The sequence below is a fragment of the Melospiza melodia genome, chromosome 24 (assembly GCF_035770615.1).
Source record: "Melospiza melodia melodia isolate bMelMel2 chromosome 24, bMelMel2.pri, whole genome shotgun sequence".
NCBI lineage: Eukaryota > Metazoa > Chordata > Aves > Passeriformes > Passerellidae > Melospiza > Melospiza melodia.
In genome coordinates, this window is record NC_086217.1 from 2,796,426 (window position 1) to 2,820,464 (window position 24,039).

General features: G+C 46.0%; 1 protein-coding gene across 2 annotated transcripts in view; it reads left to right on the forward strand.

The window, feature by feature from the left end:
- TMEM104 (transmembrane protein 104) overlaps positions 1-24,039 on the forward strand; it is a 43,725-nt gene that overhangs the window by 13,686 nt on the left and 6,000 nt on the right. For both annotated transcript variants that reach the window (XM_063176099.1, XM_063176100.1), the window contains exon 9: positions 14,679-14,772. In XM_063176099.1, coding sequence (XP_063032169.1) covers positions 14,679-14,772 — 94 coding nt within the window. The remainder of the gene's footprint in view (positions 1-14,678; positions 14,773-24,039) is intronic.

Genomic DNA, 24,039 nt, shown 5'->3' on the forward strand with positions numbered 1-24,039 from the left:
ATAAGAGATGTAATAATTTATAAAACACTCAGATCACAGTACTGACCCTGGCTTTGAGTTTGGGCTGCCTCCAAAGTGGCTGTGCTGGTTAATATTTTTCCCACTGTCCTGTTTGTAGTGTGGACAACTAGTGACCAGTTGAGCTCTCAAACTTTCTAAAAGAAACCTGGGGAGGGGAAGGCAGGGCAAGGAAGTCATTTGACTTCAAGCAAAAAAAAAATTAGTAGTAAACCATTGTAATTATCTCTACACATTTTGTCCAAGCTTCTTGTGTATAGAAGTGGAGTTTTGAACATGGCAGGAAAGCTGAAACCTGCCTGTCTGAAGGGGAAAATACAACATGAAAGTGAGGAGGGGAGAGATGCATCAAGAGCACTGCTTCTCTTGGTCCCTGGAGATCATACCCATAGAGAACTATTCTCTTTTCTTAACTTTCTATTTTGAATTCTTGCCTGATGGAATAATTCAGGTTCCACGTTTCAGTGGACAAACAAGGTCTCTTTTTGCGAACAAGTTCCCCTGTGGCAAGGGGACAGATGGACACTGTGATCCCAAAAGAAAGCAGCTGAGTTTTGGATCAGCCCTTTTGTCCTAGATGCCTGCTTCTAGTTTTCCTACCTTATCTTAGTTCTGTATTTAAGTTTAAGTGATCCAGGAGGAAGACATGTGGATGTAACTGAAATGTCTTGCTCATTCCAGTGAAGCAGTTCTCTGGAAGCAGTGTTATATTTCATACTCTGTGCATGACCCTACAGAAAACCTATTTTGGAGGAGAATAATCTATTTGAGGTTTTCTGGACAAATGGTGCCAATGGGAGCTGCTTTGTGCCAAGTCCCACCAGTCTGCCAAAGACCCGTGCTGCCTTCCTCCTGTCAACTTTTTCTCTCCCAACACTGTGTCTTCTTTTCGACAAAAACCATTTCAAACGTTGACTCCTCAAGCTGGGGATGAAGAGAGGAATAATGGCTGACGTAAAAATCCTTTTTCATGCCTTATTGTCTAAAAAGGCTTCTGGAAGCTGTCTCTGCTCTGATTACTGTGAATGGAAGCTGAAAACTATGTACATAATGAGAATATTTAGACAGATTAAATCCTTCTCTTGAGACTTTCTTGTCTGTGCAGCATCTTTATTGCTGCTCCAAGATTTCACACCTAAGTGTGTCTGCAGAGTCTTCAGAGACCGCTAGGCCCCTATTAACCTTTGTCTGAACAAATGGTTGTCTCGCTTCTTGTTTATAAATTGCTTTGGAAAATAAAAACTTGCAAAATAAATAAGTGAAGGCAAGTGCAGGAAATATGTAAATAGACTTCTGCTCCTGTCCCATCACCTGCTGCTAACACTTGCCTCCTTTTTGGGACCATAAAAGTCCTGGGAGGTTTGAAGGGTGAGCCTTGCTGTGCTGTTCCACTCCTGTGAGGGCAAGACCCTGCAGGACAAATTTTCTTCCAAGAAAGGTGTGTGTTGGGCAGCCCAGCGACCTTGTTTGAGGCAGGCAGTGATCACAGTTAAAGCAGATCGATGGCTTTCTATCTTTGCTTCAGACCCATTACCACCCTGCCACGTCCTCAACAGCTGGAGTGACTCCCAAGTCCCTTGGCTGTCTCTGGCAGTGCTGAGGAGAGGGTCACGTTCTCTCAGTGCTGAATTCACACTTCAGTGCAGCTGCTTTATCATGCTCTCTGTAGGTTCCACTGGGCTGTGCTGGGGAGGTCGTGGGGACGGTGCAGCAGATTTAAGTTTCAGATCTTTCATTGTAACACTTCCTTCTTTCTGTCGAAGTCATGTAGGAATGTGATACGATAGTCCCTGTTTCTAGAAAGCAGGTACTGAGATAAATAAGAGATTAAATCCTAGGGATCAGCAGCTATTCAGAGTGTCTGATCCAAACTGTGTTCATGACCTGGCAAACAATGCTTCTGTTCTGCACCAGGGCAGCCGTTGAGGCTGAAACCTCTACTCTGTTCTCAGCCCTCCTCTTCTGGCAATGTGGGACACGGTGTCTTCCCATGATGGAAAGGAAATGGCTTAAATTCTCAAGGGGAGCCATGTGCCTTTCAGAAGAGGCACTGGCACAGGTACTCCTGGTAGCCTGGCTCGGTAGAGCGTCAGAGCCACCAGGTGCATCTGTTCTGTCTGAGTCTCTGTTGGTTTTTTTAGCTGCTTGGGAAAGGGACGTGGCATCCGCTTGTGCCGGTTCGCAGATGCTGCAGTATCGCAGGCAGCCCAGCGGGTGCGGGCCGGGCGAGGATGGGAGCGCAGATGGTTTAATGGAGATTATCCCAGTTGGAAACGTGCTTGTGCAGTGAATAAAATGAGCGGGCTCGCAGGCGCTCGCTGTCCCTCTTCAGGAGGGGACAATGTCACCCCGGCCCGATGCTCTGATCGCTGACCAGAGCGGGGCCGGGCTGCAGCTGCAGGAGGCTGTGCAGGGGGAGGGGGTGCTCTGAGGACACACGTGCTGCTGTAGCATTGCTGGGGACCGGCAGAACTTAATCAGCAACTGCAGAGGCTGAACTGATAAGGGTTGATGTGGATCCCGTCGGCCTCGGCGCGGTGCTGCCTTCCCCAGCTGCAGGCTGGGGTGCTGGGCTTTGTGTGCCTGCTCTACGTGCTCTGCTTCCCTCCACGGCATTTCTCCTTCCTGCCTCTGCCTGTGCCCTGCTCTGGGTAAAGGTGTCTCAGATTTTTATTGTCAAAATAGATCTTTCCAAATGCATTTACCTGCACTGGGGCAGTTTTAGCAGCTTGTTTGGTACACGATGCTCTTGTGGCCTCTCAGTCCATTGTTGGCTTCTGTTGGTTTCTCCTTTTTTTGTTTTTGTTTTTTTTTTTTGTTTTGTTTTATATTTTGCCTCCCAGCAGTGATATTAGAGGAGCCCTCATGGCAGTACTTGAACATCCATGCTTGATCTAAGCTGTCTGTTTCCAACTGGGAGCTGGAGCAACAGAGCTGGAGCAGTGCTGCAAGCAGAGTGCTTCTTCCAAGGGCACCTGGGTTTTCTCCACCGTTCCCTTTGCAGCAAGTGCTTTTCCTCTGCCCTGCCTTCCTCAGCTGTGCCCTGCAGCAACACTCAGTAATAAATGGGTCACAGCTGCTGTCTCCTGGATATTTATTCTTACAGGTCTTAATGTCTAGAGACCTTGAGAACCTGTGGTGGGGAGGAAAGCTGCCTCAGAGTTAGGAGCTGGACCAGGGAGGGCTGATTTCACAGCACATCAATCTAAAAGGTTTGGAGTGCTTGTCCTGGGCTCCCAGAGTGAGCCAGTAAAAAGGAAGGAAAGCTGGTGGTAGTCTATCCTGATGGTGTGAAGTCATTATCTTGTTTAAAGAAATTGCTTAAACTGTAGCATTGTTGTGTTCTAGGTTACTTCAGCTTGCAGTAAGGATGCAGCAGGACTGGGGCACTATTAGCTTGTCACCCTGCATATCCTATAAGAAGTTATTCATGGTAAGACCTTCTTGCCAAAAATATTGCATTATATTCCTTACCACAAATGCTTTGATGTGGTTTACTATGATACTGATATAGAAATATAAATAAATGTACAAGAAAGGCAGCTGCTACTTCTGTGCATAAAGGCAGTTCTGAAAGCCTTCAAAATAAGAAAAAAGCTTTTCAATAGTCCACAATATTGTGCCATTTCTGTGTGTACAGGGCACCTGAGTTTTCAAGCATTGCTGTGACACGAGAGGAATTAGTACTGCATTAAGTATCAATATCAGTAGGCCAAATTGTTATAGGTGCCCCTGAAGTACAGCTTTGCTTGGCTAAAACTGTGTCTCAGAGGCTGACTGGAGTCTTCTCATGCCCCTTGTCTACTCAGCCTCCAAAAAGTAAGGTCAGTTAAGTTGTTGCTTTGGTCTGAAGTGGTTGAAGAGGGATAGGAGCCAAGGTCTGCTAAAATAAATGGTGTCTGGATGTGGGATGTGAAGGCAAGTCTCAACTCTTTTTATTGTGCAACTAATAGGTTGAAATTGGCACAAAGCCTTGTTAATATGGCATAAATCCTGCCTCCTTCATCCTGGTCCGTTCTTCTGTGGACTCATCAATAAATCCTTTCAATTGCTTGCTCATCATATGCCTGTGACAGATAAACTGGCTTTACTGGAGGTTGCCACACTCCTTGTGTTTCCTAATGCAAAGGGATCTTCAGATAATAACTGGACTTGTGAAACAGAGGTTCATCCTGAGCCATCAGGAGGAGGCAGATGAGTGTGGTGCTGTGGAAATGAAATATAAACTTGTTGTGCCAGTGACCTAAGAGCTGGAGTTCAGCTTCTGATGGGTGATTTTTCTTGCTTCCTTGTAATTGATGGCATTTTGAGTAAAAGAAATACCAGCCAGAAGGCAAACACTGGGTGAGAGAATCGGCCTTTGGGACCAGACTGAAGCAACTGCAAGACCACACTTTGAAGCAACTAACATTAATGGATTAGCTTGTCTCTTTTCACTGGGAAATCAATAGTGCAGGGAACTGGAATGTGTTTTCTGTACAGAGCTGTCTGTTCACTTCACAACGAGAAGTGTGTTTTCCTAAGTGGAGCTTGGGTTGTGCTTGTCACTTGGATGCTGAGCTTTTCCAGAGGACCAATTGTGTCTCTCTGGTACCTCCAGCAGGCTCCAAGGGCTGTCTGGAAGGGAAGGGTGCTGTGCTGCTGCAGGTGCTACCAGCCCTTCAGAGAAGCAAGGTGCAAGAGATGCAGAGATGCAATGGGCAAGAGCCATTAGTGAGCTCAGAAACTCTTGGCTTCCCCAAGGAAGAATGTCCTGTACACTTTAGTGCTTGGTTTGACTTAGTGGTGTTGGATGGTGGTCATGAACCTTGGAAACAAACCAACTAAACAAACTGGGTGAAGCAGTGACTTTACATAGATCTCTGTTTGCTTTTCTGCAAATTCTGCACTTGGAAGCTCACCAGAAGTGATGTTGGGCTCAAACCACAGCCCTGCTGCACAGCACAGCCACCCTGCCAGGGCTGAGAGGCCATGCTGCTGCTTTCCCTGAATAAAGCTGTCCTTTGGAGTCAGCTCACTTGGGCAGCAAGGCACCAAAGCTGACACTGTTCTCTCCTGATACTGGAGACCAATCTCTCCCGAATAGGGCAGGTGTCAGAACTAATCTATGTGATCACCCACTCCCTACACTGAGTGGTAAAGGTTTAAAAAGGGCCTTTTAAAATTCCTTTCTTGGGCTAGGCTGTTCCAGCAGAGCCACAAATTTTAGATTTTCAGAACATTGGTAGAAAATAAGTAATAAATAGATTTCCCCTGTGCAGTGTTACTTTCTGCAGTGATTGTGACAGCATCCTAGGAACCAGAGCTGAAGAAGATGTGTTAAGTCAGCTAAACAATCCCCTGGGAAATGCAATATAAGCCTTTTTCTCAACAGCATATTTTCCAGTATTCTGTTTGGTGCTTTAGCACCAGCGTTGTTTTTAAACAGACGTCTGACCTTGCTGCCTGCCTGATACACACCATTGTTTTCATCTAGTAATACAGCAGTCTTGGTCTCTCATCCCCTGAAATTACAATTAATTCTTTAATATACAGGTAGAAATTATCAGGACTGCAGAACTGTGCAGTTCTGCTGCTATGAACATTATCAGAAGCTGTGGAGGAAAGCTCTGGACAGACCCATATATCTTTTTACGCCTAAATAAGTCTGCAACTTAACTCCATCCTAAATTGCACTGTATGTCTGAGTGAGATCACTGACGCTGTTGTCCAAAATTGTGGATTTTTGGACTACATCAGCAAATCCCACACGTAGCTCATGCTTCTGTAAGCAGGACTATAAATACAAATAATGCAGCTGGGATTTATCTTGTAAGTTGAAGTTGGTATAATGCTCTGGGGCAGAGCTGGTCTCCCAAGCCTGTTGCACCTGTTTGGTGTGCACTGTGCAGGGAAGAAGGCTGGAAGTGAACAGACACCCCAGTAGCCCTGGGCAACAAGGCTTTATCTCTTCCTTTGTCCTAAGTAGTTTTAAAGTGAGAGATTTTCCTTCCCTTCAGGCAACTCCTGCATCACCCAGCGGGCAGGATGATGCTGCCCCTGAAGCTACATCCTCCAGGCAGCTGGAGAATCCTGAAAAACTCAGCTGAGAAGTTTGTAGGGGAGAAAAGTAGGGAGAACAAATAACAGCTTAGTGGTGAAAGCACTGCTGGTGTTGTGGCAGACAAGGGCTTAGTGGCCGTCAGGAACATTCATCCTTGCTGAACCCAAGTACCTCCTAACCCTGGCAGCTTGGAGCTTGACATGTTTGCAGGGCCCTCTGTGCATCCGTGTCATGCTGGTCCACATCTCCCTTGCTTTGTGCTGTCTAACCCAGGGGCTTTTGTAGTCAATATAAATATTGTTGTGGTTGCCAATGCCCCGCCGGGAGAGGCTACAAATATGCAGGAATCTGGGGCTGTGTTTGTGTATAAAGATGATGCCCTCACACTTTCTTGGAGCAAACTCATTAATCTCTCATACCATGCTAATGAACTAGGGAGGCAGAGAACAACTCCTCAAGGTCACCCAGTGTCAGGAAGGAGGAAAGCTCCACTTTCATATGCTGTGGGAGATCAGAGCAAGCTGGTGGTGGGGGGTACAGCCAAATTTGGCTCTGCACCTCCTCTGCTGTCCTTCCAAGTATCACAACCCAAGCATTCAGCTCTCCTGCATCTATCCACTTTGCTGCTTCCCTCCTGCTTGTTCAGATGCAATTAGGAGATGCAGAATAAGGGGGAGCCAGGGGTCAAGGAGGCGGTAAAGTGATTACAAGATGCTGCAAACGGCTGTGCCATAAATACTCCAATGATGAAAAATTAGATGCCAGTCACCTCGGAGTTATTGCTGGCCTCTATCTCTCTCTTGTTGTGAAAAATGATAATGGAAGTGTATTTACCCCAGAGAGTGTAAGCTTGCCGCTGGCTGTGATCCTGCACACCCCAGGTATGCCAGGAACAGAATCCTTGCACCTAATGACTTTCTGAGAACACTTTGTGCCTGAATTCCTTCAAATTAAGTGGAGAAAGAACTGGTATTGCAGGGTATTCTTTCCAAAGTGGAAAGTTCCTGGTGCTCAGAGATTGACCAGCTTCAGAAACAGGCTGGGGCCCTGAGTAAGGATAGGGAGAGGAAAGGAGAGCAGCACCCTCAAGTGCTGCCTTGCTGTCCATGTGCTGCTTCTGCCTTGGCCTCCCAAGGTCACGGTGCTGCATGTGGAGGCTGCTCAGTTCACAGCTGGTTTTTGGTGTGTTGGATCACCAGCAAGATCAGAGCTTAAGGAGCTGGGATGACTACACTTTTTGCTGGGTGGGCAGTTAGAATCAAATGCTGGTGCTGGGCTAGAGCCTTTGAAAACTTCTAGATAGTATTCAGATCCACTGAAGTTGGTATCTTTGGGGATGCAAGCTCTTCTTTTCATCCCTTGCAGGAGGTCTTCCATTTTGGAAGAGGCATTAGGATCACTGTGGCACAGGAACTGTAGAAGGCAGCATCCAGCTTAAAGGGTGCTGTGGGTGAAAGACCTCTTTGCTACACTGGCAAAAACCACCCTGGCAGCAACCAGGTCTTAATTCCTGGAGGGTGCCTCCTCCCTGCCTAAAGGAACCGGAGAAGAAGGTGGGTGAGGGCTCCTCAGTGCCAGGAATGTGCCTGATGTGAGTTATGATTGTAGAGCTCTGCCAGGTGTCCCGAGAGCAGCGCGTTAATTACCGGAGCTGCTGTGGCAGCTGCCTGCTGTACCCAAAGCATAACTGCCCTTGTTTCTTCAGCTAAAAATATTCCTTGTGGATTGGCTGCTGCCTGTGGCCTCCCTCCATTGTGACTTCCTGACTCTGCAGGGGATCTGGAGGTTAAAATCCCTCTTGCCTCTCAACTTCTTTGAGCAATCCTTGTTCTGTGGCTGGTTTATCTCTTTTCAACTAACTTTGAGCTTCATAACAGCTTGTCTGCTGATAACTTACTGCCTATCAGCACAGCCCCTGCTGCAGCCCTGCCTCCAGCCTTGAGAGGCTGTGGATTTTCAGCTTTTTTTTTTTTTTTAGCTCTCTAAAAAGCTCCTTCCTGAACAATCAGACTCTTTCCATGTATTTATATTTGTACTGTCCCCTGCAAGGGGTAAAGCTTTACCAGGGAAAGCTTGGATTGCCGCCCTTGCTGATGGGCCATCTGGCTCTGTAGCTTGAGATATGAGCTCATGTAGGACAGAAACATGGCCTTGTCACCCTAGTGAAGGGGATGAGAGATGGCAGAGGGGGACACCACACTCAAGATCCTTTTCCGTTAAGGTGTTTTAGCTGAAAAGCCCTGGGAGGAAAGCCCTGACAGGAGTAGCTGGAGCCCACCTTGGGGTAGCACTGCAGTAGCCACAACTTGAAGTGGGTATAGAAGAGCTTGCAGAGGCTGCAGGTGTGTGCTTGGGGGAGCTGCAGGTAGGTCTGAAATGCCATGAAGCTGTTTTCTTTATCTAGGAGTTCCAAACAAGAGTGGGGAATGCACCATGTATTTAACATTTCTCTCCAAAGTCAGCCCTAAAAATTCCCTGAGGATGAGGATATGAACAGAGCACCAGTTCTTAAGGAATTACTAAAGGTGATAGGTCTGGTTCAGTCTTCCAACCAGTAATAAAAAACCTCTGACCTGTGCCCATGCCAATAAATGCAGGTTTGCTTTTTGGACTTCTTTTTCCCTGCATGTGACAAGCTCTAGTGGAAAGCACCTGAGGTGGGAACAGAGTATCCCAGTTCCCTGACATCTTGTTTGCTCTCTGTACTTGCGCAGTCTGGTTTTGTTGGATTGTTTCATCTGTCCCTTCTAGTGCTCATCTGAGTTGTGAAATAGCTCTGAGCTCAGGGATGTCTTGCAGAAGCAGAGCAAGTGTCAGAGTTGCCACTTCTGACAGCATGTAAGAAATGTCTGCTTTTTCCTGCCGTGCTCAAGGAGACTTTCCTTGCATCTGAGCACTGAATCAAGCAAAGCTTCCTTAGGGAAGTGCTCATCCAGTCAAGCCTGTGTCTTATTGGTGTCAGGCTTTGCTGTGGGAATGTTGTGTGCCCACAGTCCAGTATCAAGCACTCAACCCTTGGCTTCCCTGCAAAAGTGTCAAAGTCTACCAAGGAGAGTGATCCATTTTATTAAACCAGTGACTTTTTTATGAGCTCTTATCTTACCCCTCTTTAGAGTAGGGTTATTTGCTGTGCTGTCTTGTGGGGCAGCAGTACCATTGCTCAACAGCTGTGAAATCTAAACATCAGTATCTGCAGAGATGGAGCTTGATACCATCCTAAGGTGAAGTTTGTCTGAGATGTTGTCACTTCTGCCACAGGGAAGCAAGAACTCCAAGGAATTATATGGTTTGGGGCGGGTTGTAGGTTTGAATGAGGGTGTAAAAAGCAGGGAGGAAGAAAGGAAAAGGGGGGGTGGCTGGGGACCCAAAGGGAGATGGATATCTAAGGAATGAGCGCTACAACACCTCTTCTCCATCTTCACATTAAAACTGAGGCATCATTGCTCTCAAATAGCATTGCTTTCAAATAACATTGCATTGTTATTTGAAACTTAGTAACTTCTCATTGGTATGATAGCCCTGTGCTGCACAAATGAGTTTATTCAAAAACTCTTGCAATTTTTGCACTGCTTCTGGCACATTTGTTGCGTTTAAAAATCACGGTCTCACTTTGCTCAGGTACATACCCTGCTTCCATGCAATCTTTCTGAAAGTTTCAAGGTTCTGAATCAATAAGAAGCAATAGCTACTGTTTTTAATTTGCTACTTGGCAAGCACCAAAAACAGATGCAGTTCTTACAGATGAGTTTGTGTAGCATGAAAACAAGCAAGTTCTGATGACAGTTATGAATGGGGCTGGTTTTTCAGATGGTCCTCTTGCAAATGTATGCAGGCACTAGCCATAATGCTGTAACCACTGTATCTAATACATGAATCAGCCACATTTTGGATGCTAATTGTGCTTCCTGAGCTATATTGGCTGCTGCTGTAAAAGCCACATGCTGAGCAGCAGATGAAAGCTATTGAACTGTACTGGTTCAGAGTGATAGATGGACCCTTCAGGTCCATAAAGACCCTCTTTGGTCAAACAGCCCTCTGACTGGCTTAAAGCATGTTTGTATGGTCTGAAAGGCTCCTGGCATTAGCTGGCCATCCCTCAGTGGTTAAGAGCTGTCTTGGTGGTCCTCTTGGCTGCAACTAAGCTGATAAAAACCAACCAGATGTCCTATTAACGCTTGATCTTACTCTTGCTTTTAGAAGATAATCCAATAAACAAGGTTACGTAACCAAGTTTTAACATAAGAGCTTTAATAAAATATACTGTTAGAAATATATAAATATATATAAAAATATATTCCAGGCAACGGTAAGCCCTAGTTAGTTCCCCTGTGGCAAGAAGACTGGAGTTGACCAGCCTGCTTTTTCATTTTGAGATACCGAGAGCTGACAGGTGCAGAGGCTGGGAAAGTGGTATCAGCTGAGTTACAGCTCAGGGAAGATCCCAAACCTTGGTGCCTGTGTTGCTGTGGCTTGGCTTGGTGGGAGGAATGGATTTGAAGACCCTCCCAGGGGTTGAGCAAGCTGGTGTGCTGCTTGTGGCTCCTACTAGCCTGCAGGGAAGAGTGTAATTCGGGGTGACAAGCTGCTGTTCTTTCTTCTACCCTCACTGGTTTCTCATTTTTGGACTGGAAATGTCAGTAAAGGCAACAAAACTGCAGTCTTTTTTAGTCCTTAGTGTGCTGGATTTTCATGCTGTTTTTTAGCAGGAGAAAGGAAGAAAAAATAAAGAATTTTGCATTTACTTGCTGTGTGTGGGTTCCACATACCCTCCACTATGAGCCTGGTGATTTACCTGGCCTTTCCCATTTAATGGAGGAGCTTGGAGGGAATGAGGGAATCATTCTTAATAGCCAGCCCTGTGCCAAAGCACTGTAATGGTTTCTCTCCACCATCCTGTGAATTTAGACAGCAGTTAATAGATTCAGTTCTCCTCCTTAGCTGAAGGAAGCATTCCTTTACCTTGTTTCAGTTTAGTAATGAATCACCCCCCTATGCCTGCTTGTTTCTAATAAACCATTTCACTAGCAGAAAAATCTTAATCAAAGTAGACTATGCCCATTCTGCCTTGGATGGGTTTATTTGCTGAATCTTAGGAAGATAAACTCCTAGAAAATACCTCAGCTGACTCAAGAGGTGAACTGGAAAATTTGGGAGGGTTTTTTCATGTGCCAGGGCTCTGTATATTTGACTTCTGACAGGGCTGACTGGTACACTTTTCTGTGTAGGTTTTAGGTTGTTTGAATTACATGTGTAATGAAGTACTTTGTGAATTATTTCCCTCTGGGAGAGACTGGAGCTTGGAAAACATCAGATAGAAAGTTTGGGTATATGTCTGAGGTGCTTATTTGGGCTTACTTTTTCCTTAGGGAGAAGTTATGAAACTAATTAACTTAATGGGTTGGAAGAGGATTGAGGTGTCTGGCACAGCGAGGTAGAGGAAGTAGACACTCTCCTGCTAAGCACTGTGGTCTCTTCTCATCCTTTTGGGGATGTGTTTTTAAATAGAGTTCCTGGCCTTGGGACTCCTGATGGTTGATGGTGAGATTAGCTCTAATCCAGGGACTGAGTCCTCATGTCCTGGCTGTTGGTGACAAACCGGCCCCTTTTTCCTGCCCTGTGCTCAATCCTGTTGAGCTGCACACAGTTTCACTTCAAAATGATGTTGATCTGGATGTTTAATGTTCAGTTCTGCTCAGGCTTTCTTCTTCCAAGCAATCCAGTGTGTTCTGTAGCTTCCCTTCCTTAAGAGGGGTTGGCACAAATTCCTGCAAAGCAAGGCAAACTCATCTCATTGCAGGTCTTAGCATTGTTTGTATTGATCCATGGATATTCATCTTTGACCACTAATGGGTGTCAAATGGAGAAGGGAATAAATTTCTATTGCATTAGAATTAATCTCTGGCTTGGCTCTTTTGGACCAGGATCTGGTTGAGAACAGAAGACACTGATCATCCTAAAGGATGGGGGGGACATTCGACCATTCAAGCACAACTTGTATCTCTTCCCCATGAGTTAAGCAGTAATGGCCAGAGAGGAGGAGAGTTTAAAACCTTTCTGAATGGATTTGGTTGTTTAAGGTGCTCTGCAAAAAGTGAAGAACACTCAGGTTCTTCCAGTACCTCAGGATGCTTTTCAGCAGCTGAGCCCCAAATCCACCTTGACGTGTCTCCTTTCCTTGGTGGGTGAGACAAATCTGGGTTTCAGACCCAGCTGCTTTGGTGCTTGGTGATTTTGTGTCAATCCTTGCTGTGGTTTGAGGGGTTGTTTTGCCAATTGGTTCTGGAGCATTCTCATTTGCAGCAGACACCTGTTCCTTAATTATCACATCCTCAGCCCATCTCTCTGTGTTCAGAGCTTTCTGATGCAGGAGCTATGAACTGATTTGAGGGGAGGCTGTGTTGGGCAGTGTTGGGAGAGAAAGTTGAAAGAGATTAGTCACAAACTCAAGCATACTTGTCAATAAGACAGTTGGTGTCAATTTTTGCTTGCTTTGGGCCCTTGCCCTTACATCACTTTTTAGTCAAAGGTTTCTTTAGTCTGTTGTGGTTTGTGTATTGCTCCAGGATAGAGTGGCAGTCCATAGTGGGCAGGTGTCGTGGTTTAACATAACTTGGTTTTTTATTTAAAGAGAAAAGAGTGGAGTTAAGGTCCCAGTTAGAATAAAGGAACAAGAGGGAGAAGAGTAAAAAAAGGTTTGTAACTGACTGGTTTGCTTCTATGTTACAACCTCAAGTCCCATAACTGTTAAACCTGATTTGGCTCTTAGTCTTGCCAGTTATGCCTGTGGCATTGTATTCTGTGTGATTTCAGCATTTCATCCAACAGCTATCAATTGCTTCACAAATCTGAGTTCTGAGCATGCTTCCTGTCCTTTCTTTTTTAATCTGAGCAGTAAAAGCAAGACTTGGTGTAGGCAATGGTCTCGGATCAGAATATATCCCCACCAAGCAACACATCAAACCAAGAGTTCTCTCCCCTGCTCCCTGTCTGGGTTTACTTTCATCACCTGAGAATACTTCTGATGCAAAACATTTCCAATTTGCCTTGCAGATATTCTGAAACTGTCTCAAAAAAGGTTTCTTGGGGTTGTGCTAATCTTAAAATAGCTTGGATTCTGTTCTGTCCTGACTCTGTTGGGGTTGACAGAGACCTTGAGGCTTGGCAGACCTGCCCCTCTGAGTCCCAGTTCTTCGCTTCTGATGACACCTTTTCTTGAACTGCTTTAAGAAGTCATGGAAAAGAGCAATGCGTAAATATTAATGTTGAATATTTGTCTTTAAAAATCTCTTTGGGATGCTCTACAAACCTACGCTGTGTGTGCTGTGGCTTTCTAAGCACTGCCTGCTTACAGCATTTGGACCTGTTAGTGTATTGCTAGCTGGTGCCATCCCACAGAGGACAGGCAGGGCTCTCTTCTCTTAACACCCATTTTGTCTCCCTCTTACAAGTGGCTTCTCTCATCTCAATGTTCCAGGGTCTGTTTCTTCTTGCAGTGAAGCCGTTTCTCTTCTCTCTGGGGTAGGTAAGGCTTGAGTGCTGCTTTGAGCAGAGGTGACAGTGCTGCACAGGACATGTCACCTCAGGACATGGGCTGATAGCATGGTTGCCTTGTGTGCTCTAGGAGGTGCTAGAAGAAGCTCTCTTTGGAAGCTGTATAGTCCAGATTCCTAGGATGGATCTTTGCTGGATGTATTTTGCAGCCCAGCTGGAAGAGATGAAATAGACTGGTGCTGCAGTGTACCCCAATTTAATTTTCCCCACCCCTGGAAGTCTTCAAGGCCAGGTTGGACTGGGCTTTGAGCAACCTGGTCTAGAGGAAGGTCTCTCCCCATGGCAGGAAGATGGAACAAGATCATCTTCAAGGTCCCTTCCACACAAAACATTCTGTGATTCTATGAATCAGAGAGACTGGTCTCTTAATAGACATCCAAGAGGGGAGTGAGGAAGTTCTTCATTGAAGAACCTTTACGTTCCACACTGAATTAAATTCTCTGAGTATCTCTTTGATTACTTTTTCCCTCATTTTGCATAGGGTTTTAGCTTCCAAGAACTGAACTGTTACACTGTAGCTCCCACTATCTGCTTTTACTATTATAAAAACCCTGTATGTTTTACACAGGTGACTTAAAGCAGGGGTGGAAAAAGTTCCAGGCAGACTTGGCTCCATTGCTGTTGAGCCTGGTATACCCCGAAGCCACCCCATCAATGCTAATAGAAGTAGACTGGTGAGGGCTATTGCTATTCATACCTAAACTGAGCATGTACTTGGGCAAAGAGGCCAGAGTTTAATATTTAATGTTCTGTAAGGCTGTACTGAGTGCTTTTACTGAAATGTGTCAGTAAAGGAGGGCTGTAGCAGTGATAGCAAACGGCTGAGAGCCAGGAGGATCCTGAGCTCTACTTCTGCCCAAGGCATGTTCTCTGATACCCAGCAGCTTACTTGACCCCCTGTGTCTCAGCCAATTTAGCTGTAAAATTAAGCAACAAAGAAAGCTTCCTGACAAACGGACATGTCTGGAGGTGAACTTTCAATGCAAGCTTTGCTCTTCTGATAAATTCATCTTGCTGGCAGAATTTCTGGTTTTTAATCTAATGTGTGATTTTGTTGTCCTTCCAGGCAGCGTTCACGCTCCTCCTGGGTCCTTTCACCTTCTTCAATGTGCAGAAGACCAAGTACCTTCAAATCATGACGTCCCTCATGAGATGGATAGGTGAGTCTTGGCAGAGGGTCGGCCACCTCTTTACCATTGATGGAACCAAGTCATGCCACTGATGCTTCTCTTTGGCAAGATCTTCTTGTTTGGAAGCAAGTGCTTGTCAAAACAACCTCTTTGAGGACAGTTGTGCAGGCCTAATAAATCTTTGAGGGGAAAGGTTCTAGTCTAGGATGAAATTTCCGATTAAAACAAAACAAATTGTTCTCCATCAGACATGGCTGGTAAATGAGGTTTTTTTTAGTCTGGTTTGTGTGAGGGGCAGAAGATGTTTGGCAGTCTCCTGCCTAGGTGCTGGCTGTGGTACCCACCAGTTGGAAGTTTCTTATTCTCACATATATGCTCAACAGACTTTGGACAACTTTGCTTTGATATGAGAAAAAAAGGCATTTCTTTCAGACTTTCCACCCTTAGTTTTATCATCTGCTTGCATTTATTTTCCTCAGTCTTCCTTTATGGTAAGATGTGCTGTATTGGAAGCCCCCAAACCGATGTGTGCTGTCCTTGGGAAGTCCTGCTCCCATAAGCTCTTTCCAAAATATTGCCAAGAACTTCTGGGAAGACAGATCATTCCCTTAAGGGAAGTAAGACATCACTCTTGTTTTGTTTTTTTTTTCTCCAATGCCATTGTTATTCAAAGATGCAGCTGCCTCATGTCTGGCTTGTGTGTGTACATGCTGTTAAAGGCTGAGAGGTGTGTGTGGGTTGTGGAGGTTTATGTTCAGGTTTGTCTATTTTTGTGTCACCTAGACAGAGTGACTGATACTCAGGGCTAATAAAGAGCATTTGTGCAGGTTAATGATCAGCATTTCTGCAGGTTAACAGTCTCCTGGTGTGTAAATCCAGACCATTCAGACACAGAATTAGCTCTGTTTATACCTATCACTGGAATAAGAAGAAAAGCTGCATCTCTAACTATTTCCCATTACACACATACTCTTGGCCAGACTGCAGCTGGGTATTGTCCCTTCTCTGTGAGTTCATCCTATTTGGAGGTGGCTGGCAGTTGCTGCAGAGGAATGGAGATTCTGTGTTCTAGAGAAACCCTGAGATGGGGTTAAGCAGTTGACACCCAGGAAAATTAAGTTGGATTTTAAGCTCTCAAGTCTAAGATGTTGAACAGTTTGAGTTAATGAATCCTGACTTTGGATGGTGTGAAAATCCTGAATGCCTGTTTTTCTCCTTTGTTGTCTGAGCACATGAAAGGTTTGAAAGCCCCCCCCATTCTTCAGAGAAAGAAGTTATCTCATTAAGGGGTACTAAAGGAAATGAGGAAGTTTTGCATGGGGATTTTTTGTTGTTGTTTTTTTTTTTTTTTTCTTTTTAAGAGTGATCTCTGCTCAGCTGACTGGCCTGATTCCAATCACCCTGCCTCCTCTTTTCTGGTAAAGACATCAGTCAGACCTCATCCTGTCTCTGTGACAGGTTGATGCCTGCCTCATCTGCCGTTGGTTTCCCTTTAGCCAGCTCCTTGCAGTACAAGGATTGCTAAACCTTGGTGTGATGGCACAACTGTTCCTCTCTTTCATGGCTTGATGGAGAGGGATAAAGGCAGTGTTTGGAGAAGTGTAGGGGAAATTCATGCTTTAGCCTGATTGATTCCTGCATCAGCACGCTGGGGAACAGCTGCCCCAGATAATGATAGTTAATGACCCTGACAGCACCTCAGTGGCTACTTAGAAGAACAGATTCCATATGTGTACAGTGAGGGATAGATTTATTGGGAAAGACAATTTGTCAAAAAGCCATGTGATGCAGGGAGCAGAGGAAAAGCTCTTGCTGCAAATCCTGGGGTAAGGATCAGTCCCACACTGCTGAGATTTGTCAAACTGGCTTCTCCCATGTCCTCACATCACTGCTGCCCCCTCCTCCAAAAGCAGGGCTGTGAGTTAAACACAGCTTGGTGTTTAGAGAGCTTAGATCCTAAAGAATGGGTTTGGGTGCTGTTTTGTGGTCTTCTGGACTTTTCCTGCCTGCATGTCAATGGCCAGATGTGAACTCTTTGTCCTGGTATAAACTGTGCCTTTGCTTCACCTTCCTTGGGATGGTTTTAGCCATGTGGTGCTGAGGGTGGTTCTGCAAAGCACTCTGAGCAGCAGAGCAGCACTGCAGCTTCCCACATACCTGTTCATTGTGTGGGGGAAAGAAAACCTTCCCATTCAGCTTACCTGTGCTCATTGGCTTGCTGTGGATGGGAATCTGACCCATGCTTTGCATCATGATTTGAAAAAAAAACTCGAGCCTCCCTAAACTGGGAGGTCAGTACAGACTTTGCAATGTGCCTCTCACAGGACCCACCACATACCCTTCTCCCCAGCCCAGTGGAAAGTCCCTGGATTTCTGAGCAGAAGAGGCTGATGTAAAGCAGCACTGCCCCAGGTGTACTGGTGATTCAGATGATAGCAGCTGAGAGGAGGGTTCTTGGCAGCAGAGAGAGCTAGCTGTGTGTGAAGGTCATTTCTGCTGGTGTTTGTAACAGTGTCAGCCTTGCCTTTGAAAGTTGCTTCCCCTCTTCCTCCTGATCTAAGTGATAATCAAATGTCACCAGCCTCTTCCAGAGCCTTATGCTCATCACAAGCAGCACATCAGTTATCAAAGCCTACAGCAGTCTTATTCCACACCTCAGAGATAAAAAAAAATCATTTTCTTTCTGAAAAATAGGCTTAAATGCTGGGATCTGAGCTGGAAATTTAAAATGGACCAGTTCAAAGAATGTGGAGATGTTCCAGGGATCAGCCCTTTATCTGGCATCCTCCCAGGATAAGGGACTAAGCCAGGACAGGCACCTCTGAAGCCTCTGTAAGGAGAAAGTTGAAGGAGGAGCTTGCAGGGCCGAGTGTTGTGCTGCTGGAGAGCCCAGACAGATGGGCTCTCCCTGTCTGGGCCTGTTGATCAGGGACAGCTCATCTGGAGGGAAGGCTGGCATGGCAAGGCACGTCCCTGGCAGCAGTGACAGGAGCACAGAGGGTGGGTCTGTGTCTCCAGGTGCAGTGGGGCTGGTGGCAGAGAGGGCTTCCAGAGGAATCGAGCTGTTGCCAGTGCTCTGAAGAGTAGCACTTACACACTTGGCTGCAGAACTGATTGTCACTTGGCATTGCTGAGTGCCAATGGTTAAATTCAGTGCAGCAGTTGGTGCTTGAACTGCTGGCCTTACCCTGGCTTAGAGATCTCTGTTCTCCAGGAGCTGGCAGATGAGTGAGGCTTTGCCTACCCAAGTTCTCATCCCTTTCCCAGTGCAGAAGCTCCTCAGAATGCTTTGTCAGCCTTTTGCAGGTACCTGAGCTGCCTTGGGAGATGGAGCAGAGGCACCCTAAGGGGTGCAACAGGGAGCCTACCTGCTGTGCTTCCCTGGAGAGAGAGCCAGTCACGAAATATCATTTGGTTTAAATCCTGACAATGGTTCCTACAGTGAAGCCTTGTTTTGATTTGTGGTTAGAACCTTGTTGGCTCACCCAGCTGTGAGGCCATGTGAGTACAAATTGTTCCTGTGGGGTGAGGAGGGTCCTTCTCCAAAGTGTAATTCCTGCCTTTCTTTCAGCTCTCTTCCACCTCAGCCTCAGAAAAGTGTAGAACTATTATTAGGTCAATTCCTTTACCAGTTTTGGAGCCTGTTTCCAGGTCTCTTACAAAGTTATTGGAGCAGAGCTTCCTGCAGAAGGCTAAACCAACTGAGCCATCAATAAATTTAGAGCTGTTGGTATTTCCAATTCTGCTGTTTGGATTTCAGACACTTTTTTTTTTTTCCTGGAGGGTTTAAATCTATGGTGGCAATGGATTGCTCTCTAAAGAGACTTGCTTATCTAGCTGGGTTTTTTTTCCTCTCATTTCTTCAATCCTGATCAAGTGGGTGCTGTTAGGGATCAGCTGCTGAAGGGCACACTGTGCTGCCAACAAGAGAGACTGATCCAGGCAAGTCCCATACACCTCTCTCAGCAGAGGGGATGCAGCTCCCTGGGGCACAGCCCTACCTCTTTATTATTGGATAATATTGGATAATAACTGTCTAGCAGCATCATGGGATAGGACATGGATTAGGAAAGATAACAAAAGGACAGAGCTTGGTGGAGCTGAGCAGCAAACACTGGGCTATTGTGTATTAGCAGCTAACCCAATTAATTGCAGCCTGAGATGTCCAGCTCTATAGGTGAGGACTGCTGGCTCTAAAGACATTGGTAGTGTGATTATTGCTGCTGTTATTGAATTGTCTCTGCCAAATGTTCCTAGACAGCTCCCACGTGGGGCCTGTGCTCTGTGTGCTGCTCATGGTGCTGTATTGTAGTTATTAGAAAGTATTGTATTTTAATGAAGAGATAGTTCATAGAGTAATAAACTTCTGGGTTTGGTTGAACAGGCTCAGTTCTCTCTCCCTATTGGATCACACCACATCTATTCAAGCCCTTGAGACAGAGCCTTCACAACTCTGCCCAAACAATGATCTCACAATTACACACACAGGAGTAAAATCTCTACCCCAGCTCTTTCCCCTGGCTGATAAGGTGGAGGGAAAGCAAACCAGAATTTCTGGGAAGTCTGTGTTAAATCCTTCTTTTCTCCATCCCATCCTTTTCCAGGATACCTGGTAGAAGGCTTCTGGGGCAGAAACTAGAAAAAGGCTGTCCAGAGCGTGCTAGTGGGGCTGACTTTCTTATCTGGTGGTTTCTCTGGTAGTTCTGCTCTTTCCACCAGAGCTCTGCTGTTTACAGCACTGCTCTCAGACCATCTCACCTTGTGAGCAGTCTCAGGTAACTGTCCCTGCCATCCTTAGCAGCAGAGCTGTCTGTGCTTGACTCACTGCAGAGACCTGGAGTCACTGTGCTGCATCCCTTCAAGTACTGAGACTGAGAGTTACAGAGGAGGCTGATTTAGGAGGGGGTGACAGTTATCTGAAGTCCTGCATTTCCAGTCTCCTGCTGAGAAATTAGCCTGCTGGTGCCCACAGTCCTCAAGGTGGTTGGCCTCTTTTCAGATCAGAAATTGAGCTTTCTGCAAATAGCTTAAGGAGGATCATTGTGATCTCTGCCCCTCTCCTTTCACACTGCAGGGCATACAGGAGGATGAGGGAATTGGACTGTAAATCAGGACACTGTTGCATGTTCCTTCTGACATGCTGCTTCAACAAAGTTACTTCATGTTCTTATATCCCTTTTGGAGCAGATGAAACTCCTGCTAGAGCCCAGGCTAAATAATTCACTAAGAGAAGTGAATATATTTATGAAGAGTTAGTTAAAATGCTGTGCTTCTGTCATGCCTGCTTTTGGGATTGTTGGCTGAGGAGCTCATTTCAGGGCTGTTTGTGGGAGGCAATGGGGTGAAGCAGTGCCTTTGTGAGAGGAAGAGCCCTGTGAGCTGCAGACACAGATGGAGAGTGATTTGCTGGTCTGGACAGGACCACTGAGATCCTGCCTGAGGAGCTGATGCTCCTGAAGAGAGCACTTTATTCAGGCAGCAACAGACACTGATGGGCCTGAGAGCTGAGGAAGGGGAGCTGGACATCTAAGGGCATATTCAACCCTGCAAAAGGGTCTGGATGATGGTGCCCACTCAGGTTTTCAGAGTGGGGCTGTGGCAGGAAAAGCTGCTTTCTGTTCAGAGTGGACATTGGTGGAACAAGATGATAAAAAACTTTGCTGTGTAGGGCCCAAGGCAGGATGGACAAGATGTGGCTGAGTCTGCAGAGCACCTGGGTGTTATGGGACATGGGTGCTCTGCAGCCAGTACTTTCCAAAGCATGCACAGCTGTAGTTTGGGCTCACAGGGACACCAAAGTGTGTCTTTTTTTATTATTTACTTTTATTATTCCATTCTCTCTGAAGAATAAATTATGACATGGACATGGATGTGACTGTCAGAGCTAATAGGCCAAGCCAGCAGCAGAGCTGAGAGCAGAGTCCTGGTTGCAGAGGTTTTATGGTTCTTCTGCCAAAGGTGACTGGCAGAGAGAGGCCCATAAACTACATGGGCAATTTTCCCCTAGAAGCAAACAAGCCTCACTGGCTCCTCTTTCCTTCTCATATGTTGAGAAAAAGCATCTGTGATAAATGCCTGAGTGCAAGGCCATTTTTCTGCCCTGAGCTGTTGCTGGTGTGCAGATGTCTGTGGGAGCAGCTGATGTGGGCTGGGATGGGGCAGCTGTGCTGGTTTCATGGCAGGCGTTGTTAGCGCTGCTGGGGAAGCGACTTGTAAATCTTGGTTATGGTAGTGCAAGCCTGATGAAGAAAAGCAGGGAAATGATGCCCTTAGAGCAGAGAAGCTCCACTGAACTGCTTTTGGTTGCCAAAAAGTCCTGGTAGTACTTTTTAAATGGAATTTGCCTTTGTGAAGAAAAGGGGGTCCACCTGGTCCAAAGGATCAGTGTCTGAGTTGGCTGCAGCAGGAGCAAGCCAGGCCTGGAGGAGTGGAGGTGCCTGAGAGGCTTTTTCTTGCTTTCTTGGTAAGCTGTGTCACACTTGTCTGTATAAGCATCAGTCCTGTGCCATGTGGATCCTCCCTCAGCCTGTGGGGCAGGGAGGGTAACACTGTCCAGACAAGTCCCTGTTCCCCATTAGAGGAAGGAGCCACAGTGATATTCCACAACTTTTGCTCATACCTTTTTCCTGGGAAGTAATTTCCCTCCTCTTTTCCTTCTGACGTTTCTCTCTGGAGAATTCCTGTCTTCTATGAACATATCCATCTTGTTTCCCCACAGTCTCTGCACTCATAAATCCTTCATCTTCCTAGAGATGGTGCTTTAGGCTCTGTCATTGTCAAATCCGATCCTTAACTTCTCCAGCTCCCTCATCTAATGGAGCAAACCTGGTTTTCATGTTACCTCTTTACTGTCAATTCATATAGAAACCCCCTCTGAAGGTTGGAGAAGTTAATCAGTTGCTGCTCTGGAGTTTGTGGAGAACTGGAGGTCATGAACAAGTGGCAGGATATAGCATCTGCAAGAGAAACTAGCTAAATGAGTTTTAAATTTAAAAATCAATGTCTTAATTTTAGGTACTTTGTTCTGCCAGCATGTTGGACTCCAGCTGTGCTTTAATACTTCAAATGACAAAGAATCCAGAATGCCTGGTGATTCCACAGTTGTAGTGGGCTCTTCAGCTTGCCCACATCACTGCTGGAAGCCAGATGGCTCTGAGAAGGGGCTCCAACATCCTAGAAAGACATCAGCAGGGAAGTAGACAGCACAAGTGTCAGGTGGGGATGCAGAGGGTAGGGCTGTCTTGACGTGCTCCTCACCCGTTCAGTGTGTACAGAGCAGATCACAGAATCACAGAAGTTCAAGACTGGAAGAGACCTATAAGATCATCAAGTCCAGCCTGGTTTTGTGCCCTTTCTATGAAAAAACTGCCTAAGGTTAAACTAAATGAGATCTATTCCTCTGTTTAAGAGTGGACTGCTGTGTTTTGACTCGATACAGGATTGAGGTGGGGAGAAATCTGGGTTTGGGAAGCTGGGTTTAGGAAGCTCCTGAAAACGTCTTCTTCCTGGGATCCATCATTGTGCCTAATGTATGAAAGGGAGGCCAGCACTGGGCTGGGGTGATCCATTATCATTATTTCCTGGCATATTGATTCTCTGCCTGGACAGGAAAGCTCTGTCACGCCGTCAGCCGCCGCTGACGGATGGCCCTGCCACCAACGTGTCCCAGCCCCAGCTCAGACAAATGGCTGGGGTAGGGGAGCAGCCAGGCGTGGGGTGGCTGCACACCACTGATCTCTGGGCCCTGCAAGGGGGGCAGGCAGCTGGGTGATGTTCTCTTCAGGCTTTCCTTGCACAGGGAGGAATGGGAGCAGCGACAGGGCTGGCTGGAGAAGATGGGAACATCTCACAAGTACCGTGTCTTGCAGGGATGCAAGGGGGGTTAAACCAGAAGCTCATTCTGAGCATCAGTTCTTGCAGGAACCTAGCATGACAGGGGAAAAAAATGTGTTTGAGGCTTGGACTTATTTTCTTTTCTTCAGTAGCCTTTCTGCAGAGAGATGAAACTCATGTACAAACACCATTTTTCATTTACAGAGGTGTTTTCTCTGACTCTGTAAAATGATCCTTAAACTCAGAATGGCTAAATTATCTTCTCTGCTTCTCTGCAGCTCTGTTACGTTTCTATCAAAATGCACAAAAATGTATTTCTTAATATCCCCAGACTCACATATTTCCCAAACTGTACTACTTTGCACGTCTGCTCATCCATATTCATCCTTACTTCACCTGCAAGAACCAGAGCAGAATTGCCCTGTCTCTGAATCAACATCTCCTGAGTCAAGCAGGAGAGGAGCAGTAGGTGACTGCAAGGTCTGCTTTATCTGACAACATTTGTTCCTCAGATAGTGAGGGGAGCAAAGAGAGTCTGCAGGAGAGGCAGTTGGATGGCTGGGATGACATTCATCACAATTTTCCTTTATGGCATACCCCCTCTTTATTTTTTTCCTCAGGCTCACTTAAATCCTTCACTAAAAATGATGCTTGAACATCTAAAAGAGACAAGATGAGACAAGAAGTGGCCTCTGTGCCTTGCTGACTGCCAAGCCTGTGGTGTGGGGGCTTGGAGTGGGTTTAACACTGTGGAAAAATCAGGACAAGCAAAACCCTTGATTGCTTTTTAAGCATTTATATAAAACAAGGCTTAAAGCAAATTTTTAATGTAACCATCTAACAATCCAAGATGCCATCACTGTCAACCTTGCTTTGTGGCTCTGAGTGCTGCTGATCATGGTCTGAGAGTGTTTCATACCTGGAACACATTGCTTGTGTCCTCTGTTCTGTGTGGAGAGGAATGCATCAAGGGGTTTTTTGTGAATCCATGTCTTCACCAGGATTCTTGTGCTGAAGGAATGCTGTTGGACAGCTGATGTGACAACAGTAGGTGACATGAAATAGTGTCATGTGACTCTGCCTTCAGCCTGCTGTCCCAGGTAGGGGAAGTGAGTGGGAGCTTTGTGTGTGCCTGAGGAGCTTGTGCTGCCTCTTTTCTGCTCAAAGCTGCCTGTCCATCAGCCTGTCATCTTCCTTTCATTTTGACTTATCATCCAAACCATATCTAGGTTTCAGAGTTTCATTTTTTGGCTCGCCTCCTCTCAGGGACAGAGAGATAAATTTGACAGGCAAGTGTTTTAGCTCTCCAGTTCCAGGAGTGAGAAACTCTTCTGCCTCAGGGACTGAGAGAAAACAACCATAGGGCAGCACTTTTGTTGTCCTTTCTGAGGCTGGAGCTGTGCAGGGGGGTTTCCAGTTTACTCAGCACCTTTCCTCTCAAGGGTCTTGCATCTGCAGTGCACC